The sequence below is a fragment of the Otolemur garnettii genome, unplaced genomic scaffold (genome assembly GCF_000181295.1).
Source record: "Otolemur garnettii isolate 467f Iridium unplaced genomic scaffold, OtoGar3 scaffold00018, whole genome shotgun sequence".
NCBI lineage: Eukaryota > Metazoa > Chordata > Mammalia > Primates > Galagidae > Otolemur > Otolemur garnettii.
This window is the reverse complement of record NW_003852413.1, coordinates 26,802,855-26,822,100: the sequence shown is the minus strand read 5'-3', so window position 1 is coordinate 26,822,100 and position 19,246 is coordinate 26,802,855. Positions and strand designations below refer to the sequence as shown.

The 19,246-nt window shown below is 51.7% G+C and overlaps 1 protein-coding gene across 1 annotated transcript; it reads left to right on the top strand.

The window, feature by feature from the left end:
- The first annotated feature begins 8,234 nt into the window (after positions 1–8,234).
- On the top strand, positions 8,235–13,541 carry HOXB9 (homeobox B9). The gene is made up of 2 exons (XM_003786469.2): positions 8,235–8,956; positions 11,570–13,541. Exons 1-2 carry the CDS (start codon positions 8,440–8,442, stop codon positions 11,803–11,805), a joined length of 753 nt encoding a protein of 250 aa, XP_003786517.1. The 5' UTR covers positions 8,235–8,439; the 3' UTR covers positions 11,806–13,541.
- The last annotated feature ends 5,705 nt before the right edge of the window (positions 13,542–19,246 follow it).

Here is a 19,246-nt window from a genome sequence, read left to right as displayed (position 1 = left end):
CACTAAACGCACTCCTGGGCCTGCAGCTGGGCCTTGATTTCGTGCCTGAGCCCTGCCAGAACCTAAGCTGATCTTAGCCCTCTAGTGTGTCTCAGACCTGAACCTGTGGTGTTTGGGGGCAACTGTAAGGCGAGATGGAGAAACATTTTGCTCTCCAGGCAGCTAACCAGGCTGGAGCTGACAAATGGAGCAGGAAGTCAATAACTTTCCATCCAGTTATCTGAAGCCCAAAACCAAAAGATTTTTTTTTTTTAGTTTTGGTTCACAGTGGCCTAGTATCAAAATCTGTATTCCACAAAGTTTTGGAAAAAACAAATGGTCCAGAGCAGAAAATAATTATGGAAAGTTGAGGCCCTGTAATGGTTGCTTTTGTTTGATTTTGAGGCTTTTAAGGAGCGGGAGAAGAGCCGGTGGTGGCGCACGACAGAGGCGGATTTGTGCACCTCTCAGCGCGGGTTGTCTGTCCGGCTCCGACGAAGAGCGGCTCCTGGGGTTTCTCCTCTGGGAGCCCCTGGCCGGCTCAACCCAGTTTAGGCCTTGGAAGTCTTATCTTCTGTCTCTATATAGCAAGTACCTGGCAATAAATGGGCTGGGCAGGGCAAAGGTCTGGCCGCTCGAGACGAAAAAGAGAGAGAGAGAGAGAACATTTAAAAACCTGCTTTCAGCGAAAAGATGCAAAGAACAGAGGCCACAGGGTGTGGTGGGGAGAGCGGGGTTTAGCAAGGAAGCGCCAGTGCTCCCATCGGTGCCTTGGCGAGGAGCTGGGAGCCTCAGCTCTGGCCTGGCGGGGCGGACGGGCGTTACATGTACGCGGGGCCCTGTGAATTTTCACTTTAGGCGGTGGCTTCCAGTCTCTGCAGATTGGGTCAGAGCGGACAACTTCTGCTTGGGGAGAGCACGCCTGGTGGCTGGGGCGCCGAGGCAAAGGGCTGAGGGCCGAGGCTGCTTCTCTCCACGCGGACAAAGTCGGTGCAGGCAAAAGAAAGGGGCCGAGGCGGGTGCTTCTGCCGCTCGTAAATTTGTTTCCCCTTCCTTTTAATCCGCCCCTGGCCGTCTTTCTTTTCAGGACAGGAGGGGATGTAAACCGTTTGAAGTTCATCAACACGGTGAAGTTTTATTGTATTTCCGGTCCCCAAGATTTATACCCGGGAGGGGGAGCGGGCGGCCAGGCGGATTCCCTCGCTACCTCTGATTTACCCGCCGGACACGTGGCTACTCGGACACTCGCCTCCGGGGCGAGGGCGGGAGGGAGCCGGGCCTCACGGGAACGCAAACCTCCGTCCGCACCTTCCGACGGCCGCTCCCACCCAGCACCACCGGCCGGCGCCGCCTAGGTAAGTCAACAGCCCTTGGCCCCTGCACGCCTGCCCGCGGTTGTGGATGTGCGGTGCGCGCTTAAGCACTTGTGAGGATGCGGGTATCTGAAGAGGCAGTGGTGGGGAGCAGGAGTGCGGGATGTGAGGGGCTTAAGGACCCAGACTGAAGGTCAGGAAGGAAGAAGCAAATTCGTTCTCTGCGTCCCAGTCCAAGTCCTTAGCCTCTCGTTCCATTTGTGCATTTGAAATGGATTGTCTTACCTGGCGCAGCTCAGGGTCTGCAGAGCCAGGGTCCTGGGACATTTCCGTGAGAGGGTCTTCACAACAACTGTCAGATGAATCCTCTTACCCCTCCAAACCACGCTTTTCCTCTGCTCCCTAGAACTCTTAATACTTCCTGGCACTCTGCTTTTCCATCTTTCCTCTCTCTCTTGCTTTCTCAGTGCTCCTTTGCCCCACTCCTGTCTACACCCCCATCTCAAAGTTTGACATAGGGCTTGAAGAATTGACCTTTCAGAACTACTCTGGGAGGTTGAGTGACCCTGGAAAACAGCGGCTAGCCAGATGATGAGTGTAGAAACATCATCATAACGGTTTGAAGTTGAATTCTGTCTGTGGAGACCTTCAGCTGCAGACACTGGCTGAGAGGCCAAGACCAAGCAGGTCTATCAAAGTGGTCCTGTCCAGGCCCGGAGATGAGCCTAGGATCTTCTCCTCTGGCCAGGGCTCCTGGAAGACAGCAAAAGTCTGGAATCTGCAAGGACCTGCTCCAAAATGCTCTTGCCTGGGGTCCTGGGTTCAGTCCTTTGGATATGTTCTTTATGGATATGTTATTTACGAACAACTGGGCTCTTCTGTTGGGAAAGAGGTGGAGAAAAATGAAGTTAAGTGGCTCTTAACCCACAAAAAATAGCCACAGGGCCTACCCCAAGTGAGCCCTTGACCTGGAGCTTGAACTGGAACTGCTGAGTGAATTAGGTAGTTTCATGTTGTTGGGCCTGCGTTTCTGAACACAACAACATCAAACCACCCGATCCACGGCAGTTACTGCTCCGCTTAGCTGAAAGAGTCGGGGGAGGAAGAGCAGAACCAGGACGGGTATATATATCACCTTTGTAAAATGGTGAAGAGCTGTGAGGTTCCTTATCCAGAAGCAGCAAGGATGCTCCCCGAAGAAGAAGCAATCCTCTGTGAAGTATCTTCCTACTTCTGAATGTTTTTAGTGGCCTTTGGAATGAAAGGAGGATGGGGAGCATTCAATTCTCCAAATGCACCTTGCTGACAGTTGTTGAGCTGCTGTGCAGAGCTGAAGGATGACAGTCCTTTGAGCTTCCTGCCTTAGGGTCTTGGACTCCTGTCTACATTTAGAACCTTCTAGAGAAGAGCTCACCTTCACAAACACTTGGTTTCAACAGAGACACAGGGTACTTGAGGTTTTTGTAACTCTTTGGGGCTCCACCTCAGTAGGAAGCTTCAGGTCCTTGAAGAGAGGTCAGTGAGTCCCATTCTGAAAGAGAAACATAGAGGTCTTAGGGTCAGGTTGGGCCTAGGACCCCTTAGTGGGACCAGACCTAAAGAGATAGGTCCCCCCAAAGTCCTTCCTTTTCTAATCTGTCAGTTGACTCCTTCTTTACTCAGTGGCCAAAAGGTTCCCACTGGCCCTTGGGCTGGGCTGGAGGTTCACATAGGTTTTGAGCCTCCCCCTACCACTTACAGACTAGTGGGGAGCCCCAGCTATTGGGGACTCAACTCAGACCGATACAGTAACAAGGAATGAAGGGGGGTGGGCAGGGCCAGACTGTGAGACCCTCTGGGACCCCAGCCCTCTTAAGGCTGCTGGCTCTGTGCCCAGGAAAGGAATAACCAGAAGTGCTGGTGGAAGGAGGGGGACTGTTTCGAAGCATAAGCTAACTTTTGTTCCTGAACTTTCCCCCCTGCTTGAGGCAGAGGAAATGTGCAAAGGGGCCAGGGAAAGAGGCCCAACCGGATGGGACTCTGGCGCCAGGCTGACTTGGAAGACCAGGGGGGGTCTCTGAACAAGGGGCCTCTGCTAGGGCAGAGGAACACTGGGGAGACCCAGCCCAGGGGAAATGCAGCCTTCAACCCACTGTCCTGATAAGCAAAGGCTAACAACACTGTTTCTTGACAGTTTCTTATTCTCTGGTCTGGGGGAAGATGGTCTGGCATGTCCTTTCAGCCTTATTTCTCTTCTCCCTGGGCCCCTCAGAAACCTGCCCAGTCACTAAGAGCCTGACTATCTTCCATCCCTCACCTCCCTTGGCCACCCCCTCCCAGGAAAAGTGCTGTAAAAAGAAAAAAGGGGGGTGTTAGAGAGAAAGGAGGAAATAAAGTCTTTGGAAAGCAGAGTTTTACAACAGCCACAGGTTTTATGGAAGCAATTCCGTAATAACCTTCTACCTGCTTGCCTCCTTTCTGCCGGCCAGCCGCCCACCCCGTTTGGTCTCCTGGATATCCCCTCCCAAGGAGTCAGCCACCCCCACTGCCTTGGATATCCTGGATGGCTGAGAGTTGGTAAGAAGATTCCTGAGGTTGGCTTGGGCCACTGACCTCTCCGTCCTTCCTTTCACCTCTGACATCCTGGGAGGGAGGCTTGGCAGAAGATTTCATTACTTCACAATTAAGATCCCCACTTGGAGAGTGCAGAAGTATTGAGGTTTGAACCCAGTCGTGCAGATTCAACGTGATACTAATTTTGTATGAAGGGTGAGGGTTCTAGGACCTTGTGGGCCTCCCCCCACTGGCACCAGTGTCCTCATGCCTCATTCTCTCCCAGAGCAGGTCTGGACACTGATCCTGAGTCAGAAGAAAGGTCTCGGGTGGTTGGGAATATAGACTCGGGGACTTCCCTTATTTTGTTCTGCACAGGAGTTCTTTTGCATGACCCCCAAAGTTACCTGTGGACTTTCACACTCAGCTCAGCTTTGTCCATCTCTGGTTCACACTTGGGTGAGACACATGTGCGCACAGGTAATTGTGCTTCCACCCCTGCACCATCACTACCATGAAATAAGCTTCACACAATGCAACACACACTGTCCCTGCAGTTTTGGGTAAAAGAAAGGCAGTAAAGGATTTCACGGTCTGACAAAAAGGTAACAAAATTTCATGATCTCTCTTGGGCCAATTTGAAACATTTCCTTCTCCTTCCTGAGATATGTTTTGGAAGTAAGTTGTTAATAGAATCCAGCTTTAAAGTCATGCATTTGTTTTGTTTGTTGATGCGGTATATAATTTCCCTGAGTATCAAGTCAAGGGACAGATTTTTCAAGTGAGACTTCCAAGCTAGCTAATATTTTAAAGCCATAATTCAAGTACACAAACACTCAGATTTTTCCCTTCTCCAATAGGTGTGCGGTGGTTATTAAAATGTACACACAAACTTCTGGGTCACTGATCTTGTATAATATGAGCAGAATCATAAACCTGCATTACTCAAAAGGTTATATGTATCCACATATGCATGATTAGATCTTATACATGAACACCCAAGTACATTTAGTATTATAGTTGGGCTCTATACAAAGTATAGAGCACAGAGCATTTGCACACTGGGATCCCCATACAGAAATATTGATTTGAAATATACATACACACATCTATTAAGTACAGCGTGCATAAATTTAAGCTTAGCTTGTTAATTAAAAACAAACTATTTCCCTCTTTCTTATTGTTTTTATTTTCTACATTTTTCCATTTTCAGACCTCTCTCTATATTTTCTCTACCTTTTTATTGCCAAAGACCCTCCAAAAGTAACCCCTCAAATACAGGCACTCACCAGCTGCTTCCGGCCAACATCCGTCTCTTCTTCAAACCTCAACCTTACTTTTAAGCTGCTCAGGGCCCCAGTATGGCCAGGGGCTGCCGCTTTTCCTTGCGTGCCCTTCCCCAAGCTACCGGCTATGTTCAGGGGAGGCTTCAGTGCAGGGACTGGTAAGAGGCTGCAAGAGAAGGCAGAGTTTTTCCTTCTTTTTCTTTAAGATGGGGGTGGGATATGGAGCAGTTTTGCTCTCTCAGGACAAAGTGGCCCCCCACTGAAGAGACCTCTCTGTTAAGGATCTTTGGAAGCTGAGCTCCAGGAGCTGAAATTCTGTTTGCTCCCCTTCACCATGATGGGTGTTATTATTTGGGGTAGACAACAAGGTTTTGGAGAATTCACAGGTTTTCAGAGCACCCAAGCAAGGGGCACCTTCTCAACTGACCCTTTAATCATTTGCTTAGGCTGGGGTTGAACTCCAATTTGGGGCAGCAATGCTTTCTAGAAAGCATGGGGGGTGTAAGACTAATCACTCGGTGTATCCACATCCTCTGGGATGCAGAGTCCGGACTGGGCTTGGGGGCTAGAGTTTATTCTCTTCCCTCTGCAGTCACCTCTTCTTAGATGACTAAGACCTCCAAAACTTGCCATTTTGAAATTGTTCCCATGCTCCAGCTTTTTTGTGAGCAAAGGCTAAGCTCCAGTCTCAAAAAAGAGGCCTGGGTCCCCTCCTTACCCAGCACCCAGGACCCAGCGGGTACTAGGGAAGATTTCCCAGGCTGGACAATGATCCACAATCTGAACCTTTCTGTCTGGAGAGTTCATTCTAGTTGGGCACAAGTCGTGAGACCAAATCTTCTTCTTCTAACTTCTTCCCTAAACTAAATGGCTCTCTTGATTCCTCTCTAGTTGCAGAGAGGCAGCCACAATGCCAGTGAAGGGGAACCAGGAGGGTGATAGAACCCAGTTCCTGTACAGCTAAGGTCTTAGGACAGCCCAGTGCTGTGACTTCCATAAATTAAAAAAGCCCCAGTCCACATGTCCTTTTGGACCCTAATTTATATACTACAGAAAATCATATACTCAGTCTGCCATGCTCATAATGCTATTATTTATGGCAGGGGAGGGGACTTTTTTTTCGTGAAGAGTATATTTATTGCAAGTAAAGCTGACAGCAGACTCCATCCGTCTGGCAAATCGAGAACAGGTGCTTTGCCTTAACTGTGATTCATTCATTTGCCGCTCAGCGCCCAGCTTTCTCACTGGCAAGTCGGGGAGCTCCCAAGTGTCCAACCGCTACTTGGAAGAATTTGCATCAGATTTTTGTTTCTCCACTTGGGTTCTATGGAAAAAGCAGAGCTTCATGCTGTTTGGTTCCAGATCTGCTGGGCTATTGCCCTCGGAAATCAGGGTTGGTAAGGGAGAGGGCCAGCTGGGCGCCGGCATTGATCTTTAAAAAATCATTTTGAAATTGCCATAATGTGAAGAAATATGGCGCTTCACCCTCGTATTTCACATATAATGACAGGAGATGGCTTCATTTGGGAAGAAAAGTGGGTGGGATTGTGTCTGTGCTTGTGTGGGGTGGAGGTGATCCACAGCCTTCTGCAGGGCAGAAGGTTGTGTAGCCAAAAAGATAAAACCCCAAGATACAGTGGCCCCACTTTTATTGAAAGGATGGGACTAAGGGCAGCCCTTTTAATTGATAAGCGTTAGAGCGTTGCCGAGAAATCCACCCCAATCTACCTCTAAACCAACCCAGGGAGAACTGGGTCTGTCCGGAGGCTGCACCTCCTCAGGGCTCCCCATGCCGGGAGAGGCGACTGCACCCAGGCAGAAGCCACTGCACCCAGGCAGAAGCTGGAGGATCAGGAGCTGGGAGAAGAGACAGGAAGTCAGAAAGTGGCCCAAGGGGAGTCCCAGCGCGAGGCCCTATAATGGGGCCTACTAATAAAAGGCACTTATTTGGAAGCTCCAACGAGGTCTGCAGGAAGGAAGGCCGGAGTGGATGGCTCGCTGTCCACACTGGTGCTCTATACCAATATTTGGAAGTTACCCAGAGCAGCAATCCCCCAGTGAGAAGGGAAAATTCCCCTTGGTTCCTTTCTCTCTGGGTGGCAAGGAGATAATTGGGACCCCTTCCCCTAGGCTTGTTGCGGATCCTTTCCGAAGACTCTACTCTGGTGACACTTCAGGAAAGTGCCTTTAACCCTTTTCCATGTTCAACTTTCTCATCTGGGGAATTTTAAGGGCCTGGGTTGTGTTGAGTAGAGAAACGGCCTGTTCTCCTAATCCTGTCCATTCATCCCCCTGGCCAGGGCTAGAGAAAAGCCCTAGAAATTTAAAGGAGCTTTGTGTTTAAACTCTTTCATGACTCAAATTTCCTGGGCCTGATGAATCCTTTAACCTTGTGCAGGTTCCAATTTCAGGACAGATAATGGATCCTTTGGACACTCCTGTTTTATTCCCCTCTTTCCTTCCCCCTCAGCTACAGAAGGGGCTAGGGAAGCTCCCAGTCAGTAAACCTCCAGAAATAGAGAGCCCTCTCCAAATCTGAAAACGTCCTAAAATCTCCAACTTCTACCCTATCCCTTCTACTTCATCTCCTGTGGATTACTGCTGCTGCTGTTGTTTAATAAACATCTTCTGTCAAGGGGACAGAGGAGAGGAAATGAGGGCCCGCGGGGTGGAGGTGGAGGTGTGTGCGCAGACCACCTCCTCTTTAATTATCCTGTCGGGCCTCTCAGGCTGCTCCCTGAGCTGAGGCTCTCTCCCTCCCTCTGCCCTGACTGTCCCTCCTCCCTCCCCGACCCGCCTGGGGAGAGGGCTCCACAGCTTGCGTCCCTCCCGAGGCAGCCTGCTGCTTCCCTCCGCCTTTCCTCCGCCCCCGCCGCCCCACGTCGAGAACTCTCCCCCCTTTCCTGCAGCGGGCGGGGAGGGGAGCGGGGGGCCGGCAGCTCCGGCTGAGGTTACGTGGCCGCCGGAGCCCTGACGTGATAGCACATTGCATCAGCATAAAACAATCCATCCTCGATATGGAATGCGGTGCGGACGGATGACAGCGAGAGCGCAGCCCCCTCGCCCGATTGATTTATGTCAGAGCTGACGCTTTATCAGGCAGTCGGAAAAACTTTGACCAATCATTTTGCAAGGAGCGCTGAGCCGGGCTGCTCCACTGTACTTTGTTGGCTGAGAAGTTGAACAAGGGGTGGGGGTGGGAGGGTGGGGGGCTGGGGGGGGTCGCGTCCGAAAGCCCTCACACCGGTCCGGGTGCCACCTCTCCCTGCTTGGGCGCCGCCGTGCGAGTGCTTCCCTTCCCCCTGCGAGCGCCCGGATAATGTCTGAGAATGTCCATTTCTGGGACGCTTAGCAGCTATTATGTCGACTCGATCATAAGTCACGAGAGTGAGGACGCGCCTCCAGCCAAGTTTCCTTCTGGCCAGTACGCTAGCCCGCGGCAGCCGGGCCACGCGGAGCACCTGGAGTTCCCCTCGTGCAGCTTCCAGCCCAAAGCGCCGGTGTTCGGCGCCTCCTGGGCGCCGCTGAGCCCTCACACATCCGGAAGCCTGCCGTCCGTCTACCACCCCTACATCCAGCCCCAGGGCGTCCCGCCGGCGGAGAGCAGGTACCTCCGCACCTGGCTGGAGCCTGCGCCGCGCGGCGAAGCTGCCCCGGGGCAGGGCCAGGCGGCGGTGAAGGCGGAGCCGCTGCTGGGCGCGCCTGGGGAGCTGCTCAAACAGGGCACGCCCGAGTACAGTTTGGAAACTTCGGCGGGCAGGGAGGCCGTCCTGTCTAATCAAAGACCCGGCTACGGGGACAATAAAATTTGCGAAGGAAGCGAGGACAAAGAGAGGCCGGATCAAAGTAAGTTATAAAAAGTGAGGAAATACCCATGCCGAAGGCCAGGCGAGGGGGAGGGGAGGGACAGGCAATAAACTGCGGACAATGTGAAGGGAAATCGCGGCGGTGGCGGGAGAGCGAGCGGGGGGAGGAGGAAAGAGGAAGGAAGGAGGGAAGGTAAAACTTGGGTACTCTAAAAACGGGAGACTGAGGCTGTTGGAGGAGCGCCACCCCCACTACTTTAAGTCTTGCAGGGAATTGGGGCTCAAGGATCAACTCGCTGTTCTCTTGCCCTCCTTTCCCCTTTTCTCCCGGAGGCCGCCGCTGAAAGCCAGGCTAAGGACCGGCGACTGCCGGGAGAGGAGCTAGCGGGAGCCGGGGCTGGTGGCCTCGCTGGCCGAGAACAGGCGCAGGCGAGGGCCGGAGCGCACGGGGGTGCCCGAGACCGCGCGACTGGCAGAGCTTCCCGCGCCACGCGCAGCCCGTAAAAGCCGGCCAAGGGGAAGGGGGAGGGGGCTCATTAGGATTTTATTTGCGATGCAACAGCTTGGCAGAGGATTGTTCCTAGCAAATCTCGCGCAGTAGCCGCGCGGGGTCCGCAGCCGGCGCCAGGAGGGGCGGGGGAAGCCCAGGACGCGGCTACTGAGCCCCCTCCCCGGATGCGCTGGCCCCTCCCGGGACTCTTCCCTCCGGTGGCCCCCTCTCTTCCTCGGTATCCTTGCCTGGGCCGCTGCTTCCTTTTCTACGGGCTACCCCCTCCCTCCCGCTGCTCTCCGCAGGGCTCCCTAGCCCCAGCTGTGGCTGTCCTCCTCGCGGGGAGTCTGGGAATCGCTTCCGAATTTCGGGGCATCCCGAAGGGACCCGAGGGAGAGGAGGGGTAGGGAAGAGGGTTGCGGAGAGGCGGAGAACTTTACGGTTACTGGGTAGTTTCCCTTCATCTCCTACTCTTCAAACACTCTCCTGCCAGTACCCCAAGTCTGGCTAATTTCCAAGAGATGCTACTCAATGAGAGAAGGGGGGTTCTCATTTTTTTTATTTATTTTTAAGGTTGAAAAGGGCAAATCGGCTAGGGGTTCTTAGTTTCAAATAATCACCCCCCCGCCCCCGCACAATCTGGAGGGTCAGGTCTTTATCCCTGGCTGTTTGGGGGAAGTAGGGAGTCAGCCTTTTTAGCCTCTTTTTGCCCTGCCATATTTCCCACCAACAGAGTGGTCCAAGGTCCCTCTGGGGCACCCTTGCTTGCTGGAGAGCAAAGAGCTGTCCAGTTCCTCTCAGGTCCCTGCAGGATCCCACCACCTCCAACCTGCCAGGTTGAATCAGAAGAGCTGGCATTTGGGGAACAGGGCGCTTTCTAAGCCCTTCCCACACCCCTAAACAGACTCCTCTATCCCAAACCCCAAAACTCTGCCTGGAAAGCCCATTATTGCAAGGCAACCATTTGGCTGGGATCAATTATTAACAGTTTTTTCTCTTTCATATTTAATGCGGCTGTGGGTCCCATCCCAGGCAATCGCATTAAGGAAATAGCAGTGCAAATTGGTAAGAAAGGGTACTTAGTGTAGGATGCACAGAATTTTTAAAAAAAAAAAAGTCCAGTGCTTTTCATTTGGGGGAAAGGAAGCTAGTAGCGTGTGGCTGTTATTTTTAATTGGCTTGGCTTTATTTGGCAAGTTTTCTGCATTCCAGGGTAGGGGGTGAGATGCTAAGGAGAGGGAAAGCCTGTACATATTTTCCTCTTTTCGCTCCTCTTCTACTCAGTTACCCCTTTCCCTGCTCTCCTCCTCAAACACATAGGGCCAGTTAAGCTAAGTGTGCCGTGAAGGGCTTTCAGTTACCCTCATATCATCCCCACCTCCCCACCTTAGGACTGGAGCAGTTTTGCTCCCCAGTTTCCCTGAACTTGTGTTAACCAAACTATGAGCTGAGCAGGAGCAAAAGAGAGAGACTATTGCAACCATAAGTTATCTGTGAGCCCTGGAGGTCCCCTGTCCATAGCTGGAGTTGATAAATGGTTGCAATTGCATTGCGTGGGAATTAGAGTGTGTTGGATGCTTGCGTCTCTACATGCAAACCTGTATTTGTGGTGTGTGGTGGTGGCAGAGGGGGCGATTTCTCCACGGACACACATGCCTGCTGCCATGTGGCCTACAGATGCCATGATCAGGGTGTACTCCATGGACTGAAGGGCTGAGAGGTCTCTTGGCTGTGGCTGAACAGATATCCCTCCTTCTGCATCCAACCCTGCTTTCACCTCCTAGATCTAGAGCCAGGTCAGCCATCACTAGGCAGTCTGGTGGCACTGGTGGTGGGGCTTCAGCCATTCTGGGCTCTGACCTGGGTCCTAAGAAGTTTGGACCCAAGTGGAGAAAAATTGAGAGAGAACTTGAGGTAGGCAAAGATGTGGAAGTTCTGAGGAAGCCTGAGCACACTTTGGCTCCATCCTCTCCAAAGAACCTCTCACCTGGAGGTGTGTCTAGCAACTGCTGGCCCCTCTTTGGAACCTTTTCAGGGAGCTTGAAGGCCCAGGTGCCTCCTCTCCAAAGCATGATGGGGAGTGGAGACTAGGGTTGTACCCTCTTGGTCTGGGGCCCTTCACCCCTCTTCCTTTCTTTGATTCTATCCCTGCTTCTCTTTCAGCCAACCCCTCTGCCAACTGGCTGCACGCTCGCTCTTCCAGGAAAAAGCGCTGTCCCTACACCAAATACCAGACGCTGGAGCTAGAGAAGGAGTTTCTGTTCAATATGTACCTCACCAGGGACCGTAGGCATGAAGTGGCCAGACTCCTCAATCTGAGTGAGAGACAAGTCAAAATCTGGTTTCAGAACCGGCGGATGAAAATGAAGAAAATGAATAAAGAACAGGGCAAAGAGTAAAGATTACCCTCAGCCCTATCCCAGCTCTTCCCCATCTCACTCTTATTTATGTGATGGCTGCAAAGCCAGTGCTGTCTGGGATGTATTCAAGTGAATGGGGAAGGGAATCTTTACCTTCCAAGTCCTTTATCTGCACCTAGAGCCTCTCTCTTTTCCTTTGCCCTTACCTGTCTCTCTCTTCTCCCTGGGCATCAGGAGAAAGTTTTGATGTAGAAGTTAGAAGTAGTTTGTTCCTAAGAAGGTGATGGGCTACATGGAGAGACCCATCAAGCTCCAAGTAGCCCTTGTAATTTTTCTGGGAACCCCAGCCCCTTCCAGCTTGTCTGTTTCCTGCCCACACCTGCCCAAAAGTTGCCCAGGGACACTCCAACTACACACAGCCCAGCAGACACCCACAAACATACAGCCTGGAGTCCACAGTAATAACAGGGAAAGCTCACAACCACAATTCAGTCAAGTAGTGACACCCCAAATGCAGACTGACAAACATCAAATCTGTCAGACCTTGGACCATCAGGCAACCCCCAGCTCTACCCTTGATGCAAACACACGCTGAGAAGATGTCTAGAAACAGAGACAGACTCCTGAATGAGGTGCTGCAGCTCCCAAGGTCTCAGCACTGTAATACCATCCCAAGGAGTCACCAACTCTACCTAGGCCATGGGCCTCAGGTAGATAGGGCAAACTCCTTACTCCCAAGCTGGCTGGCCTTGAAAGGGCAAGAAAAGGTAGCAAGTGGTTTTATGAAGGTACCTTAGGTGGATCTTCCCTCAAACCTACTCCCCACATTTTACTGCAGGAAATGTTTAATTCTGCATGATGCTTTCCTCTCCTTCCAATAAAAGGAAGTCAAACTGTGTGGGTCATGGAGCCTTGACAGTGTCGTCCTCCTGTTCATTTGTGCCCCACTTGACAGACTGTAGCTTCTCTTGCTCTTTCAATCGGCCCTGCATTCTTCTGCATCCTTCCTAGCTCTGAAATCAACTCTTTTTGGCCAAATCCACCTTGCACCAGTGAGTCAACCTGCCTCTTGTAGAAAATCCCGACCACCCTCCTTATTTCCCCGCTAGATTGGCCCCTCTGTAGACAGGAAGGCTGGGTCAGGAAAGCCCTATAGAGAATTTATTGTGAATCGATTGCCAGGCACCCTTCGGCCTAAGTTGTCCGGGACAGGGAGGAGCTATAGCTCTAGCGCTTAGAGCAAGGTGCATTGCTCCCCATCCTGCCGGCTTCCCAGGAGGAGGAGCCCTGGGCTAGGCAGCCACAGCCCCAGCGCCAGTGGAGACTGGCCCCAGCGCAGGCTGTGCCACCGCTACATCGGCTTAGATGGCGATCTGCGCGACTGGTGCGTGCGCACGCCTCGGGGTAGCAGTCCCGCGTGCAAAGGAAAGAAGCGAAAATCGCACCTAAGCATCAGGCAGAAGCTTATTCTCTGCTTCCCTTCCTTTCCCCTGCTCCCATAGCTCTCAATACCCTCCAGTTCCTTCTTGCTCCTGCTTCTCCTGATCCTGCAAGGGAACATTCCAGTAGACGTTTTTTGCTTTGTCAGTGGCTGTTGTGAAATTGTGCTTGTGTTTTGTGATTTCTTTGGGGGTGATTGTCTCGCCTGTTTTCAGTTGTCACTTATATAGGAGGGTTGTGGGTGGGAGTGGGAAGGGTGAGGGGCCTAGAGCTCTAATTGTTTGTTTTGGAAGAAAAATGAAAAAGAACAAAAATATATCACTCTGGAAAATAAATCTCTCCTTGTGTCTTATTCCATGTTAGCTTTCCCAGCCTGACCATAGATAAAGATCCCAGTTGCTAAGATCCTAAGTAAAAAGAAGGACTGCTGTGCCCAAGAGATTTCTCCCCAGACCCTGGAGAGCAAGGTGCCTCTGCAGAGCTCCCTGCTCTGGTGGAGCTGAGAGCTGGTCCTTGACATAAGGTTCCAAAACCACTGCTTAAAGTGTGCACCAGTCTTCCAACAAGAGGACTGGAAGACTGGAGGGTGGGAAGCAAATATCGGTGGTTTGGAGAGGGGACTGGGTCTTGGGGAGCAATTGAGTCTTCCCCTACACAAAGTTGCACTGAGACCTCCCTGCCTACTTGAGAGCAGGAGGGAAGGCAAGTCAGTTCTGCAACCTCTGGGAGCAGTTCCTCTCACAGCCACTGAGAAAAATCACCTTGGTTAAGCCATTTAAAAATACCATGCAAGGAAGCAGCAACTTCCCTGCAGCAGGGTGGCTGGGTGGAGAGAGAGACCTCAGGCTGCTGGGCTCTTCTTTCTACTCAAAAGCACTGAGTACCTTAGGTTCTTAGCCCCCACTTGCAGTCTGAGGCACCAATTTGAGGCACAGGATAGCTGCCTTAGTCTGAGTCAGGCTGGGTATGGTAGGGGCTGAGCCCTGGGGAGAGCAGCTACCAAAGACTGGAAAAGGCATTGAGTGTGGATCAGAAATGTCTCAGGAGAGAAAAAAATTTCTCCCAAAAGGACCCCAAAATTTAACTCGTTTTTAAAAGGCACCTTTTTGTCCCTCTCAGACTGTGGTGTTCCACCAGAGCCTCTTACGAAGACTGCAGTTCTCGGCAGCCTGCCTTTCTCATCCAGGCGTTAGGATTCCGCTTCTTCGAAGCTGACGTTCCGAGCCGGCCTCTGGCCCAAGCCTCTCACCAGACCCACCCTGGAGGCGACACAGAGGCCTGCAGAGATCTTGAGGATTGGGCTGGTGGTGGGAACAAAGTATAGCACCAGTAAAGGGAGCCCATAAGTTAAAAACCCGGGCCTACCCTCCTCGAACGAAAGGGTGATGAGAAAGGATCGGAGAGATGGCAAGAGGCTGGAGGAAGCGGAGCTCTGGGTGCAAGGAGGGTTCCACTGGGGATACGAAATGAATCTGGCATTACTGCTGATGTAGACTAGGCTCCCTCTCCATGTTGGGCTCCCCAGGCCCGGCTGGCGCTGAGAATGAGCCGAGAAGGCGGGTTTCTGCCAAAAGGAAACACAAAGTGGGGCTGGAAGCCTACGGAGTGTAGCAGGGTAGGGTGTCAGGGCGCCCGGAGGGGCCTCCAACTGCGGCGTCTGGATTCCGAGCCCCGGTTGGGTTGCTTCTTTAAAGACAAACAAAGGCAAAGATGTAGGCTCCGAAGCCAGAGATGGGAAAATCAGTTGTCATAAAAGAGAGAGAGAGATTCAGAGAGAGAGAGACGGCGAGAGTGCGAGGCAGAGAGAAGCAGGGAGAGGAATTCAATGCCGTGTGCGCAGCAATAAAAGAATATGACCGCTATAAAAGTTTATAGCGTATAAATTTCTGAAGGTTAAGAAACTAAACAGCAGCAAAGCAAACAGTGAGGGGAAACTTTCCGGAGCTGAGAGCGCCGCAGCTGGGCCTGGGCTCCGAGCCTGGCGGGGAAATGGGTGGACCCGCTCGCAGCCCCCACCTTCACTGGCCCCGAATGCTGAGCTTGGGGCTTCCGGGGCCCCTGGGGGCAAAGAAGGAAGATCAGGGAAGGGGGAAGGGAAGAACACTTTGTTGTCGCAAATGCTTCAGAGCTCGCAATTCGGACGGACTCTTTGTTCTTCACACTCCCTCCAGAATCAGGCGTCATAAACCAGAAGCCCCCTGAGCGCGCGCGCGCACACATACACACACGCACACGCAGGTCCAGCGGGGCCAGACGTCTGGATAAGGGTAGCCTCTTGATCCTTTCACAGTCTCATCCCATTCTCTCAGCCTTCCCCCTCTCAAAAAAGCCCAGTTGTTTCTCGTCGGAATTTGAAACAATCGTATGGAGTTTGAAAAGTGCTTGATTCCCCCCTTTTATGGGCCATAAACGACGCACCGCTCGGCGGTCTCAGCTAGAAAATTACAGGCTGGTGTGTGGGGGGCGGTGTAAGTAGGAAAAAAACCTTATGACTTCTTTTGTCCCTCTTCCCTCCATATTTTTAGCTTATCTGCACAATTTCATTAACAGCTTCCTGGCACCGATGCCTTTTATCTGGTCCACTCTAGTATCCCTCCCTCTTCTCCACTAATAATGAAAGTTTTCTCTCCGTTGCAGCCTCCGCGGCTGGCTGGCTCTCTACTAGAACCTGGCCCGGCCGGTGGCGGCGGCGCCTTTTGGCAGAGCAACCGCTAGATGGCACCCTTGCTCCATGTGAAAATCCCCAGTGCGGGGGCTGCGGACGCCCGCGCCTTGGGTGCTGCACCTTGGTCCGCCCTGAATCTATGAACTGAGCGCTACAAAAGTCAGGAATAATTTGCACGCAATAAAAAAATAGGGTTCGTTACGATCTTCTCCCCACATTTTATAGATTTCAGATATAATGGTGTTCCTCCCCTCTCCTCAACTGGTCAATTTTCTAAATTTTCCCCACGAGGAGGACTCAGGGCTTCTCACCTAGTTGCTGTACTCGGTGGGGCAACAAATGCGTGTAAACGGGGAATAATCGTAATAATAGAAATAATGGGCCCAGATAAGAAAAGGAGAATTGATTCGGAAAAAATGAGATTTCCCTGGAGGGGATGAAAGGAATGTCCTCGGATGCGGTGAGCAGGTCTGGTGAGGGGGAGAACAAGCAAAATTAGGTCGGATGAAGAAGCAGCCCCCGGAGGGGCTGCCAACTTCGCCTGGAGAGGGAACCTGGTGAGCCAGCCTGGGGGCTCCCAATCTGGGAGAAAAATGGAACAATGGTTTTGTGAGAAATTGGAGTTGCCCAAAGCCGGAGGGGTGCCTCCGCACGAGTGTAGGTTCCAAGGCTTTATACGTGTCCAGGTCTGGGCAGGTGACCCAGGGGAAGGGCTGGGGCTCCCCAGGCTGGCTGGGTGCGGGAAGACTCGGATATCACCTCGGGATGCTCTGCGCGCCCCCGGTTGGGCCGCCAAAATAATGCGCATTTTCTGGCTGGTGTGAGGACAGGCTCAGCGTCCGAAAGCAGAAGCTCAGGTCTCTGGGAGTCCTCAGGTCTCTGGAAAGGTGAGGACTGCGGCTCCCTCGCGCCCAGGGACCTGGACCCCAGGTCCTTTCCTAATTTAGAAGCTGGAGCCCTGAACTTAGCACACTTTCGTTCTAAGGTCCACACTTGGCTGTCCGCAGCTCCTTGGATTCCAAATCTTTCCTCTAGGCCCCCTGAGAATCCTACCTCCCATTCGGACAAACCTGCGCCAGCTATAGATGCTCCAGCAACCCCCCACCCCCATTACCCTGGGCGCTGCGGCTCCTCTCTTCCACCAGGACCCAGAGCAAGAGGCAAGAGGAGTTTCTCCTCATCTTGAGTTTCTCTAGTAAATCTGCGCTCCGTTGGGTGTTTATAAATTATCCCCCTCGCTCTTTCTTGTTTTTTCTTATAACAGAAACATTTTCCTTCCATCAGGAATTTCTGGCACGGGTGTAGAGATGATTTAGAACAAGCCATTGAATTTCTACCTCGCTGGTGAGTCCTCAAATCATGACCATAAAATCCTCCGCACTTGATAAAAATGTTTGCTTCGGCAACAATTTAACTCTGCCTTCCTTTGCCTCATGCATGGTCCCCTCAGCCACAGGCTGAAAATTCAAAACCCTGGTGGTTCTTGCATCTTATTTTTTCCTTTCTCTTTCTTCCACCCTCTGCCCTTTTTGCCCCTCTCCTATTCTCTGTATTCACTGTAGCAGGTGTGACCCCACTGCTAATTTTCCCTTGGAAAAGGTGATAATTTCATTTTTATAAAGGTGAGTGGGGTGTATGGGGTGTCCAAAAGGTGCCCCTCTTAAAGGAAACTACTCTCTCTTGAATAAACAATGGGTTCAATGTATTTGTAAAGCCTTTACTTTTGTTGCTAGAAATTGTCTTTCCCTCCTTCCTTTCCTTCCTTTTTCTTTTCTTTGCCGATAGGCTGCTTCAGGAGACCATTTATTCTGACCCTAGAATGGGGCCTTCTAAAGCCTGACCACCAACTAATAATATTAGGCCCAGTGGGCATAGAGTATGACCCAGTCGTCTTGTTCCAGCATTTTGTGTTTCAGGCCTCTGGTCCCCAGGACTGCAGGGAGAGCCGGGTTTAAGCAGAGGCTCTCTCCAAGGGTAGAGGAGAGAAAATGGGTGACTTGTCAGCCTTGGTCTACCCGAATCCCTTCCATCCTAAAGTTAGTTTAGGTAATGGACAGTGGCTCATGGGTCTTGGGGACACTGGGGATTAATAGGTACCCCCCTCCAAAAACATACTTTGCAGTCACTGCCTAGGGCAGCCCAGAGCATAGTACAGCAGGTACCAAGGCCAGGTGGCAGGGCCTGAGTGCCTAGCAGGAGCTTTCACCACCCTTCCCTCCTTTTGATGTGTAGAGGGGTTGGCAGTGCCCTCTCACTCTGGGGCACTGCAGAAGGGTGAGGACTGGCCAGGAAATATTGGGAGCCAGTTTGGCTTGTTTACTGGGTCCCCAAAACTGGGGTGCAGGTGTGAGGGCAACCTTATGGGGTGTCATCCCTTTGATGGCCTCAGACCTCTCTTCCCTCACACAAAGTCTGCCCTGAAAGCACTGACGGGGCATACGTGCCTTCAGGGGACCCTCGTTTCAGCCCTCCTGCCAGCAAGCCGAGATTGTGCAGACCGGCAGAATCTGCAGTCAGGCGAACTTTGCTCTGTGCTTCACCACCACCCATTAAACCAGAAAGTTTCTTTTTCACCCTGTTCATCCTAGTTCAAGCTCTCCCAGACCCCTTCACCACAGAAAATCTTTGTTTGTTTGTTTGTTTAATGAGGGAAAGTTGTGTGACTGGCCATGGCAGGGTGAAAGGGGTACCTTTGGGGGGGAGTCTAGAGAGGGGCTGGGGCAGGTGTTTGCCACGGCTGAAGGAGGCAAAAATCTCGGGAAAAGTCGCCTGTTTGCACCGGAAAAAAAAAAAAAACCATAATCGTTCTCATTTCGGCTTCGTCACCCCACAGTGCTGCAGTCAGGCGGCGGGGGCGATCGAAGCTGCAGTTTTATAGCTGTAGAGGAAAGAACTCGTAAAATGCTAACAGCTTTTATGCGCTGCGGCATAAACAACAACAGACTCCGGCTTTATTGCGTTTTATAGTTTGTTAAAGAGTTTACAGCCGTTTTTTTGGGGGGCCGGTTACCCAGCCAATTCCCTCCACACGATAGTTAAACCTTTATCAATAATAAGGAAATTGATCATTAAAGCTTTAAATATGACTACCTCGTTTGTTTGAAAATATGTTTAGGAGAGGAAGCTGTATGATTTGATAACTTGTATTAAAATACCAATTACATTTATAGGACCTTTTAAAACTCGGCGCAATTAAACCGTGTTCTTTTACATTTTTCCGAAGCGACCCTGACATTTAGAAAGACTCCAATTGCCTCGTTAAATTCGCGAAATTAACAGCGTGCCTACGCCTGGTGCGTTGTGTATGTGTGTGTGCGTGGTTTTTTCCGCGACTCCCCCACATCAGTCTTTGGGGGTGGTCTGCGAAGGTATTTG